Source organism: Euleptes europaea, chromosome 16, assembly GCF_029931775.1.
Source record: "Euleptes europaea isolate rEulEur1 chromosome 16, rEulEur1.hap1, whole genome shotgun sequence".
NCBI classification, from domain to species: domain Eukaryota; kingdom Metazoa; phylum Chordata; class Lepidosauria; order Squamata; family Sphaerodactylidae; genus Euleptes; species Euleptes europaea.
In genome coordinates this window covers 23063318-23075429 of record NC_079327.1, presented here as the reverse complement: position 1 = coordinate 23075429, position 12112 = coordinate 23063318, and the positions used below count along the sequence as shown (strand labels likewise).

General features: G+C 41.7%; 1 protein-coding gene across 2 annotated transcripts in view; it reads left to right on the top strand.

The window, feature by feature from the left end:
• Positions 1-8254, top strand: part of FGF14 (fibroblast growth factor 14) — a 352468-nt gene extending 344214 nt beyond the window's left edge. For both annotated transcript variants that reach the window (XM_056862112.1, XM_056862111.1), the window contains exons 4-5: positions 3406-3604; positions 7452-8254. In XM_056862112.1, coding sequence (XP_056718090.1) covers positions 3406-3604; positions 7452-7588 — 336 coding nt within the window. In that variant the 3' untranslated portion in view covers positions 7589-8254. The remainder of the gene's footprint in view (positions 1-3405; positions 3605-7451) is intronic.
• Positions 8255-12112: the final 3858 nt, after the last annotated feature.

The following is a 12112-nucleotide window of genomic DNA, read 5'->3' as shown; positions in this document are numbered from 1 at the left end:
ATTTGGTTGGACTATATCCATATTGTTTAATATGCATATTAAATAAAAAAATTACAATTCAATGGACTGCATCAGCATACTGGAAATGACTAACAAGGTATAAAAATGTTTTTTAAAAAATTACCCTGGTGACTTAGTGGTTCATTAATTCTAATTCATTTATTTTCATGACTTCTTTGAACTATATCATGACTCATATTTTTTTTTGCAAATAAATAGACAAATTAAGCAGATGTTATCTCTCCTTTGCCCTTACCTGACTGTGATATATATGTCCCGACTTTGTAACTTGCTTCGATGAAAAGTTCCATGAGCCAGGAGCACCCGGACATTTACTTTGGCGCTTGTGCTACACCGTGTCTATCACGCCTTTCAGTGAAGCAAACCTCTTTATTTGCATTTGTGATATCTAAAATGTGTAGCATTACAGGATCTTATATTAATTAATACTAGAACGTGGGGTCATCTGCTGAAGCTGGAGGATGAGAGATTCAAAAACAGATAAAAAGAAGTTTTTCTTCACACAATGCATAGTTAAATTGTGGAACTTCCTGCCCCAGGATGTGGTGATGGCTGCCAACTTGGAAGGCTTTAAGAGGGGAATGGACATGTTCATGGAGGAGAGGGCTATCCACGGCTACTAGTCATGATGCATACCCATTCTCACCAGTATCAGATGAGCATGCCTATTATATTAGGTGCTGTAGGCAGGATGCTGCTGCAGTCGTCTTGTTTGTGGGCTTCCTAGAGGCACCTGGTTGGCCACTGTGTGAACAGACTGCTGGACTTGATGGCCCTTGGTCTTATCCAGCAGGGCTTTTCTTATGTTCTTAATCTGGCCCATGCCCATGTGAACAGGCTTTTGTTTTCAGAAGCGGCACATAATTAGATTGCCTCCAACGAAAATGAGTATTCTTCAAAGGGTGTGGCAACGAAGAGACCCCAGGAAACTGCACCGAGGCTTTATCCAATACAGAACATAATATTCCAATATTCTCCACTATTCTCTAAAATAATGGTTGAAAGAACTTACTGCAAAACTATAATGACAAACGTTGCCATCTTGGAAATCAAAATAATTAGCAGCTCTTTCTTGGTCAGCTTTCCATTTATATTGGTTTTGGAGAAAGCAGCAGTGCACTGAGCAAATGATGCCAGAGAATGTGCTTACTCTAAAGCAGTGTTGATGCCTGCAGCTTTTTCAGTATCTCTAAAGGCTTTTAACTTAACTCTAGGTTAGATTAAGTGATCCCAGATTCTCTTATTCCTAGTCAAAAGTAAACTGCGGCCTTTTATGCAGGGACATTTCCTTGCAGTCACCCCCGCCGACTGCTTCAGGGCTTCCTTTTGATTATGCATGCCTTTTCCACCCATCAGAGGTCGCCTTATTCTCCCCATGTGTTTTGCCCGTGTTTTGCAGTTGCGGTTTTAGCCAGACTCTGCATAGTCAAAATGATGCCCCAAAGCAGTCACGGGGGTGACAGCTGGAAAACGTCCCTACACCTGTGATTTTTATGTGTTTTATCATTGTTGTTTTTAGTGTGTTTTTAAAATGTTTTATTTGCATTGTAAGCTGCCCAGAGTTTTGCAAGGGAGAAAGGTGGCTAATAAATGTTTTAAATATGTAAATAAACAAAATAAAGGACGGTCACCATTAGAAGCAGTAATCATGTAAGTGAATTAGACTGCCGCCTTAAAATTAATTTAATTGTCTGTCCCTTGAGGATACCCAGAGGCAGGTCAGCTTTTGGTGCTTGTGCTGGTGACTTTACAGATGGTTCTGCTTTGCACAGGGTATGTTTCTTCTAATATCTGGTTGCTGAGTAGCCAAATATAATCAAACAAGATGATGAGCTGTGTTTGCAAAGCTTTCCTTTTAGCCACAGGAATTGTTTGACCAAGTTCACTGTAACCTTTCAAAGGGTTTTTTGTTGTTGTTTGTTGGGGGGGGGGGTGTTACCTGTACAATCGTGTATACAAGTCTTTGTTTATCAATGTAACTATCAGTTCAATCCTAAAGAAAGTTACTCCAGTCTAAGCCCACTCGTTGCAATGGGATTAGACAGGAGTAACTCTGTTTAGGATGGTACTGTGTATCTATCTATCTATCTATCTATCTATCTATCTATCTATCTATCTATCAGCAACATTATACACACCTATGCAGCATTTTACATCTCTAATTTACAAACTACTTTTCGTGATCAATTACTTAGAAGGGCATGCTTATGCCTGTGTAGCCTCCAAGAAGGAGAATAGAACAATGATTACAAAAGACTGATTTCTTTTCCAACATTTCTGTCGATGTGGTTCTTCAAACCTTTATCTTGTAAATCCATCTTAACTACAGTCCTGGTTAGCCTACTAAAGCCATCATTAAAGAATTTTATCTGCTGTATTTTGCTTTTTAAAACTGTGGCTTGGGTTTTATGAATTAGTTCCAAGCATGCTAGATAGTCTCTCGCAAACTTCCTCTTCTGCTAAAACTTCCATTTGTGCAAGATCAATACTTGGTAATGCACAGAGCTTGTTCAAAGGATACAAGACTGAGCGTTTTCTTTACTTCACAGATGTGCCAAATGCATAATAGTCAAAGTCAAGGGTCACCAGGCACAAAACTGGAAATTTAAACTGAGTTTTTTTTAAAAAAACCTTCAGCCTTACATGGTACCTGGGTTCAAAACCAGATATAGTGTCAATTCCCCTTTTCAGAACCTGAATTATGGCAACCCCATAGAGTTTTCAAAGTAAAAGACATTCAAAGGTGGTTTGCTGTTGCCTGCCTTTGTGTGGGCTGAGAGAGTTCTGAGAGAGCTGCTAGCGGCCCAGGGTCACCCAGCAGGCTTCAGGTGGAGGAGTGGGGAATTGATAGGGTTGCCAGGTCCCTCTTGGCAACGGGCAGGAGGTTTTATAGGAGGAACCTGAGGACAGCAGGGTTTGGGGAGGGGAGGGACTTCAATGCTATAGAGTCCAATTGCCAGTGGCCATTTTCTCCAGGTTAATTGATCTCTATCAACTGGAGATCAGTTGTAATGGCAGGTAGAGTTGCCAACTTCCAGGTTGTAGCTGGAGATCTCCTGCTATTACAACTGATTTCCAAGTGATAGTGATCGGTTCACCTGGAGAAAATAGCTGTTTTGGCAATTGGACTCTATCACTGAAGTCCCTCCCCTCCCCAAACCCCCCCTATGCAGGCTCCACCCCAAATACCTCCCGCCAGTAGTGTAGAAGGACCTGGCAACCCTTATAGCAGGAGAACTCCAGCTATTACCTGGAGGTTGGCAACCCTAGGAATTGAACCCAGTTTTCCAGATTAGAGTCCACCACTCTTAACTACTATGCCAGACTAGCTCTTTCCAAAACCTCCTTGGTATTATTCTTTAACATTTTCTCTTTCTGTTGCAGGAACTTTTTACGCCAGAATGCAAATTTAAGGAGTCTGTTTTTGAAAACTATTATGTAATCTACTCATCGATGCTCTATAGACAACAAGAGTCAGGTAGGGCCTGGTTCCTGGGGCTCAATAAAGAAGGGCAAGTCATGAAAGGAAACAGAGTGAAGAAGACAAAACCAGCAGCTCATTTTCTACCGAAGCCATTGGAAGGTAAGATTTCTGTGGCAGAACAGACAGAAGGCCCAAACTACACTTTATATCGGAAGATCCATGATAGGTTAGGGAGGCACGATGGTTTAATGGTAGAGCATCTGCTTAGCGTGCAGAAGATACTTTTTTTAAAGGATCAGGTAGTAGGTGATGTGAAAGAGCTCTGCCTGAGACCCCAGAGAGTTGCTGCCAGTCTAGGGTTGCCAGGTCCCTCTTCACCACCGGCAGTAGGCATTTGGGGCAGAGCCTGAGGAGGGCGGAGTTTGGGGAGGGGAGGGACTTCAATGCCATAGAGTCCAATTGCCAAAGCGGCCATTTTCTCCAGGTTAACTGATCTCTATCGGGTGGGGATCAGTTGTAGTAGCAGGAGATCTCCAGCTAGTACCTGGAGGTTGGCAACCCTATGCCAGTCAGAGTAGACAAAACTCACCTTGATAGACCAATGGTCTTACTCAGTGTAAGAAAGCGTTGTGTGTTACGTGTTATCCCCCAACTTCTTGTTTTTGTTTTGATTTTTTTTTTTTACTGTGGATGAGAGCCTGCTAACTTGATTGGGAAAGGGATGCAGGAACTTGGGGCATTTAACCCTTTCTCACATGCTGATGTCCCCATCTAAATTACCATCACTGTAGCTGCTAGTTGCTTTGCAGGAGAGCATGTGAGTTACAGCAGACATGCTTACCTTTTAAAATGAATTATGTCTGATAAACATGAAGCCTAGGTATTCTTCTTGAGAAGGCAAAAGGTCAGTCAAAGTTAAGTAAAGAGTTTGACAGAGCTGCTGATGTCTGACATTCATTAATCTCAAGCTGGTTCTGTATACAGCAAAACCCAGCTCAGAATCCAGTACTAGGGCTGTTGAAAAAAAAATTCGGTATAGTTTGGCTTCGGCAAAATTCGGCCCTTTTAAATTCAGTCTGTGCTGAAGTCCGAAGTCCCCCGCTTCGGATCCCCGAAATTCGGGCGAGATCCGGAGTTCGGGGGAAAATTCGCCCCCCCGTGAGCCTTCCCGGGGCTTCCATGAAGGCGCGCGGGGGGGCTCTTTAGACAGATCTGCGCCTTCCAGATGGGAGGCGCAGATCTGTTTAAAGGGGCCCCCGTGCGCCTTCAGCGAAGCCCCGTGAAGGCGCGCGGGGGGAGGAGAGCCGAACCCCGAATTTATTTGCCGGACACCCCGAAGTCGGGGAATTCGGCTCCTCCCGTTTCCCACCTTTTTTGAATTCGGTTCGTCCCGAACCGGAAACTGCCGAATCAGGGGAAATTTGGCGGTTTTCCGGTTCGGGACGAACCGAATCGACAGCCCTATCCAGCACAGCAAAATTTCTAAATAAAATATCCAGGAGGCAATCTCACAATGTGAAATCCAAATGTCAGTTTCCCCGAGAGTAATTGAACCCTGTCCTTCAGTGTCAATATTTAGTCGAATTGTTCTGTTGTACATGCCTTTTCCTAGAACTTTAACATTAACTGTTAGTTAACTCAGGGTAGGTTTTATGGGGTTGTTTTTGTTAAAATTCAGTAATACATGCTTGCTATATCATCAAAACCATGTTGTTGGATATGGATCATATTTGACTCCTGTAAGGCTTGCTGATGCCAACATAAACTTTTACAAAGAGCACAGTGGGCAAGAGAGTTGTGGCAAGGGATGTGACGGGCACAGGAGGAGGCGTTAGCTCAGCGCAAGATAAATTAGATTTCAGCAGCAAGCCCTTGGCCTCACCTTGTGAAAGCCCCTTGGATGTTACTTTTAATCCTGACCAAACATTTAAGCCAGTTTGACACTCTTCATGGTTCCCTCCTTAGGGGTTATAGTCTTTGAAAGTGCTGAGTGTTTTCTTATGCAGACCTCCGACCCCTACACAGGACTGCAGCTTCCAGTGTCCCTTCCTTAAAAGTTGTTATCTTTAACTTAATAACTTGAACTGAACTGCATCCACCATAGAGGTGTGCCTTTAGGCTGTGATAGACTAGCATCATCGATTCCCCTCGCCAGCTACTGTGAATAGGGTTGCCAGGTCCATCTTCACCACTGGCAGGAGGTTTTTGGGGTGGAGCCTAAGGAGGGTGGGGTTTGGGGATGGGAGGGACTTCAATGCCATAGAGTCCAATTTCCAAAGCAGCCATTTTCTCCAGGTGAACTGATCTCTATTGGCTGGAGATCAGTTGTAATAGCAGGAGATCTCCGGCTACTACCTGGAGGTTGGAGCATTCAGCTGCTGAAGAAATAAACTGATGTCTCATGCTGGCTGCCATCCAGATCTATACAGGGGAGGCAACAACAAAACAGACAATTCAGAAAGTAAAGGGAAAAATACTTCTCATTTCTCTGTTCTGACTCTTGGTGGTATTGGTGTTCGTTTTGTGGAGAGCCAGTACTCAATACTCAAAAGGTTTCTAAGTTAAGTTTATATTAAAGAATACAAATAGCTCATTCGTGAGCCTTGCGGCAGCCGGGGTCAATATTGCCAAGGCACTGCTGCGGCGCCTCCAAAGACGTTTCCCAGCTGCTGCAGGGCTAAAAAAAGGCCTTTTAAAAAACAAAAAAGTGAAAATGGGGGGAATAACCCCATTGAAAACAACTATGCTGCACCAAGAAAAACCTGGCGCAGCAACACTGTTGCTGGAGGGGGGGTTCCTGGGCTGGAGGGGCTTAGGAAGCTGAGTATAGTCAGCTCCACCCCTGGGAACCCCCCCCCCATGCCGGCGCCACATTTCTCTTCTGGGATTTAGGTCTCAGAGAGGCTGCAGTGTTGGAGGAGTACCATGTAGCCCCGCAGCGCCCAGGCGCTGACGAAACTGCACCGCCGCCAGAATAAGTCCCTCTTTCCGTGATAAGAGGCCGCTTATGCTGGCAGTGGGGTCACGATGCCTCCACTACACTTTCAGCCCAATCCTCAGGAATGGGCTGTAAGTATTCTTATATCTGTATTGAAAATGTGGACAGCAATTCTGTGGATGGTCAAAGTTTGACCAACTCTCCATAAACAGATAGCCTCTCTTTTCAGAGATCACTGCTTGTTGGCAGATTGGTCATTTGGAACCTTTCACCAATTAGGCTTGAAGGCAAACTTGGATCCAGCCAATGGGGAATTTATCTTTGAAGCTGGTCTCCAGCTGTGGTTGTTAATTGCAAGTGGCAATTGGACTGGGAAAAGTATTATCTCCTATCAAGGTGTTGTTCTTGATCAGTGTGTGCTATTTAACTTTGGTGCATATTTATCAGGTTAAAGTAGTCTTATACTTAATGTTTGGTGGGGGGAACCTTGTTAATCTTAAAGGTACCATAAGACTCCTGCTTATCTTTGCCTCAACAGACTACTGCAGCAACTCCTCTGGCTATAATCCAGTTATCACTTGGATCGACATGACTTGGCTTTGGGGAAACAATAAGGGTGTGACACGTCCCTGGGGGCACCTTGGCTGTTTCCTGATCTAGGATTTGTCTGCTCTCAGAGCATTTGGGGATCAGTTTTATAGACGATGCGTTTTCCCCGCATTTTAAAATTTGAGATAAAATAGGTCTCTGAAAATGCGGGGGAAATGCAGGGAAATGCAGGGGGAGAGAGAGGCGACCTCTGATGGTCAGAAGCGGCATGCATAATCAACACAAAGACCCAAAGTCGTCGGAGGGGTGATGGCGAGGGAGACAGCCATGCCATTTTAATACCATTTTAAAATTATTTCATTAAAACCTCTTCTGCAACTCTGTTACATATACAAGAACTGCAATGATTGAAATATTGAAAGAAGGGTGTGTTTTTTTTGTATGACTATGTGCTTGTTATTTTTACTTACCCACTCTTTTCTCTTTCTCGTACACTTCTCTGCCCCTCTTCCTGTTTAGTTGCCATGTATCGAGAACCATCTTTGCATGACGTTGGAGAAACAGTGCCAAAGGCTGGGGTGACTCCCAGTAAAAGCACAAGTGCATCGGCAATAATGAATGGAGGCAAACCAGTTAACAAGAGTAAGACGACATAGCTAGATCCGCATGGGTATCGTGACTGATTGAGCTCTCTAAGTACGGCTGAGCACTTTATCCTTGCAAGACTGTCTCACGCTGGCATCTGCGGATCAGCTGGAGACGAGCGAACGCTTGCTCTCTGCTCGTTCCAAACTAGGTTGTTGCAAGCGGATAAATCTCAACCCGTTTAAGTCCTCCCACAGCAAAGAAGACACCTGGATAAACCAGCTGAACTCAGACCATGGAATGCCCTACCAGATACGGAATGCCTTTTTAATATTTTTTCTGTGACTGTGACACCTCATGTGAATGACATACTTCACAAGTACACTTGATATCCTGCCTGCTGACAGTTACCCATAATCCCCCCTTTTGAGTCCAGGAAACCCATGTGTTTTAAGTTCAATTTTGTAGCACACAGAATAATATCAAGTAATTTCTAGATAGATGCTGTAAACCTGTTCTATTATGGATTTTCTCTTCTTCCCGCCCCTTTTTTTTACGAGGCTGCTCGCTCCGCTGTCTGTGTGACTCCTTTGCAGGGACTGTGTTTCTCTCAGATTTAAATGTTGCTGGTGGCTTAGTTTTGAAAGAAAAAAAAGCAATCAGGGAATCAGGGGAGCCTTCAGAACCCTATTAGGAATTATATCTGTCAAAGAATAGATCATTGTCTCAGAGTTACAAATGGGGAACTGATGTGACTTTAGTGCACTCCTGAGGTTGGCATTACTGTGGAGGGGGAAAGCATCAAATAAGGCCGGTCAGCAATCTCTTGAGGCCAATGTTTGAAATTCCCTGGTAGTTTCTTTTTGTGTGTGTGTTTTATACATATCACAGGCTTACTGGTAATGGTAACATTTGCCTTGCCCAGCGAGCAAGACCCACATGTTTTTGGGAAAGTGGGTCTAAAGAACTCTGTAGGCCTTGTAGGCCTGAATTAAGGCTCATTTTTTTTCATCGACTAGTCTTCATTATTTGAAAGTCAAAATAATAATTCAGACGAATGAGAACTGCGCTACCTAAATCCATTCTCCTCCCACCCCTCCCCCTCCCAAAAAAGTATCCTTTTCTCGTTTTTAATGAATGGAGCATAATCCCATCCTTATTTTTTGGCTGAAACCATCCTCTTATTCAGTAAAGCATGGGCAAGGAAATTTTGTGTTCTTTTTTTTGCAGCTCCAATGCAAAGGGTAGTTACAAAATATACTTTAATATTTTCAGTGTTTTAAAAAAAAGAGGGATCTTTTTAAACAGGACGTATTTAAAGAATTCCTTTGTGTTTATTTTTTAAAATGCTCAGCATGCAGAATTCAATGCTCTGTGTATTATTTCACCAGTACCCCAGTACCACATCTTTCCAGGCCAGCTTCTTAGGATAAATATATGCCCACCAAATTGCTAGGTTTACGGTGCCTTGCCTTGATCTCAGTATTGTTTCCATTGTACTATTACATGAACCTAGGAAATTCTAACACGATCATCTGGCCAAGATCTTTTGTTATTCGTTTGGGGGGTTTTCCCCTCTTAAAAAATGAAACCCTACTGTGGATATTTCCTTGTTATCAGTTTAGAATGATGCAGTCAGTTTAGAATTCCAAGAATAATGGTCACGAGTCTTAGAAGGCATGGTAAAATGCTGTGAGACATTGAATAAACAGGTAGGGAGTTTGACAGTATTTATGAGTAGACTTCATAAAAACAGAAAGTTTGATATGGACCAAAATGTACCTCAATTCTGGAAAACCATGTATGAGACTACTGGGGGTTCATATTTAATGGTAAATTATTTCTCGTTCCATTTCAAGACAGTATTTCAGAAAGGTTTTCAAAGTTCCATCCTGCTTAAGTGGCTACAGGTTGACCATTGATTAAACTCTTGATGCATATATTATTTTCATATTGGCCTCTGTTTTATTATGATTTAATGTGTCCAGCTAGGTTATGTATTAGGAATATATGAAATTATCATTTGCCTGTTTATTTTTTTGTTTTGTTTCCATTCAAGATAAGAGACTGTTTAAAGTTGGTTCTTATTAACTCGATGAAAGAAGCACATTAAAAGACATTCAGTTTCCAAGCACTCAAAATGACAAAAAGAGAGAGACAAAACTATACAGTTATATTAAAGCAAAGAAAATCATCTGCACAAACATAAATCCTGGCTATCCTTTCACCCAGTGGTTTCTATAGAAGATATTTCTGTGAAGAACCCCCTTTCATTTTGTTGGGATTCTTCCCCACCACAATGAAAGAGGCGACTACGGCTAGTGCTTTCTCACCTTATTGTGTGCTTAAGGGGATCATCAGGTGATCTGGCCTATTCGAAGAGGCCCTCTTCGTGCAGAAAAAGCTGTGTGGTAATGCTGAAACTGAAGGTCTTTGGCCAGGTCTGTCAACTTTCCTTGTTTTAATCTCAATCGTGAATTGTTTTGTGTTTCACCTGTAACACCCCAATTCATACAGCCTGCTTACATAATTTTAAATTATGTTTCTGTACTGTGCAACTGGAAACCAATAATTCTGGACAGCTCTGAAATGGGAAAGCAAAATAAAGAGATCTGAAGCGTATCTTTTTCAAAATTTTGAAACCAATTTCACACTGTTGTTTCGGAGAGGGGAGAGGAGCTTTCTCAGGGCTTATAAGCTTGCTTTCAGCATCAAGAAGGGAGCTGTGGATAATGGTGGCTGAGATATTATCAGCTCATGCAACGACTTTTGTAAGGGCATCCAAGAAAACACTTATTGCCCTCCTGCATCTAATCCAGACGGCACTTGCTTCAGCATAGTCCTCTGGGCTCTATCTTACAAGGTACATGACTGTAAGGCAAATATTCAGTGGTGGAGGCTACTCCTTACCTTCCTACACATGGAGGAGTTTTACAGGCTCAGTTGGGCTCTCTGAAAGGGGACTGATGACCATTCCACATACACTTAATTTCCAACAATCAAACTCACACCCTGCGGTTTTTATTGCCATGCCAACCCGGTGACTAGTTAATATATTAAGGCTGACTTTATTTTTGTACATGATTGGTACTGTATTGTAAATAGAATACACATCCCTTTGAGTCGTCCACATCGATTGCCTATATGGGTGTTTACTTGTCTGACTGACTGGGTCTTAAATTAGTTTCTTTAAGAATTTGATACAGCATAAGAGGAGAGGGTTCCTTGTGCTTTGGTCACTCCTTTAAGTTTGTCTCTTGTCTCATATGTTGCATGGGAAGAGGACGGTAATGATGAACTGCATGTAGTAGGCTATATGTATCAGACCTGATGGTATGTACTACTAAACTGACATACATATAAACAACGAGTTTGTCTGCATTGTACAGTTTGTGTTTATTACCATTTTGTTGTATACACAGATGCAACGTATTGAATAAAATATTTATATGAAGGCATACTGGACAAAAAAAATTAAATTTAAAAAAGAGATTGTGCAAAGTAACATTGCATTGGCTGCAGTATAACAAAACCACCTTGTAAATAGTTTGGCAAAACTCTTATTTTCTCTCCCCTTGACCATGCCAAAGAAAATCTTATCTCCTCAATATATTACCTCTCTTGCTGTTTTCCGGGACAAGATGTCGCCATTTTATTCCCTCTCAAATTAATTTCACTGTCAAGTAAAATCTTCTGTCTGTTACTTACTAAAGAACTGTACAGTAAATCTGATGGAATCAATTTGTATTTACAGATTGTGTTTGTTGTACTTCCATGTCGTTCTTATTTTTTAGTCTCAGCCATCTCCCATAGCTTGCATGTTCTGTTCTCTTTGTTCTGTTGGCTATAGCTTAATCTTCAGGTAGTTGTCGTGTTCTCCAAAGAAAACAGTTTTGTCAGCAATGTGCAAATATGCTTGTGATGAAGGGTGTTTGTTTCAAGAAGTTTGTTTCAACTTCAGTGGGGAATCAGATATATATTCGCCAGATATATATTTGCAGAGATCTGTGTGAATTTATGAATTCCGTGTAAATGTTGAGTTCCGTATTCATATCAAGAGGGAGCTTCTTCTACTGAGAAAATGGAAAAGATAGATTGAAAAGCTCCATGCATTCATTAGAACTTGCATACTTCACTGGGTGATGGGTTGTCATGGAGTTAATACTGCAACCAAGTCCTTTGAGCGATTAAAATGAAAAGTTTACTTTTACTTTGGCTACAGTTTATTAGGCAATATGTTGTCAAAAGGCATGAAAAACACATCCCTTACTAACAATACTGAATTATGATTTTTGTTAATTCTAGAAAACATCCCATAGGTGCACAAGAATTTATATTGGTCCACCAATACTTACAGTGACCTAATGACATAATACATGAAAGTTTGTGTTATCACTTTACACGTCTGCATGTCCTGTTCTTACAGTTGTTTTCAAATTGACAAATGGTTGGTATTAAATTATTTTTCCATATGTTCCATTAGAATTATAGTATCCTATAACAAAATATCAATACAAAAAAGCAAATGACTTCTTGTAATATTGATTTGGGCTGGGGGGGGAACACTTCCTTCTTATGCATACAAGTCAAAATTT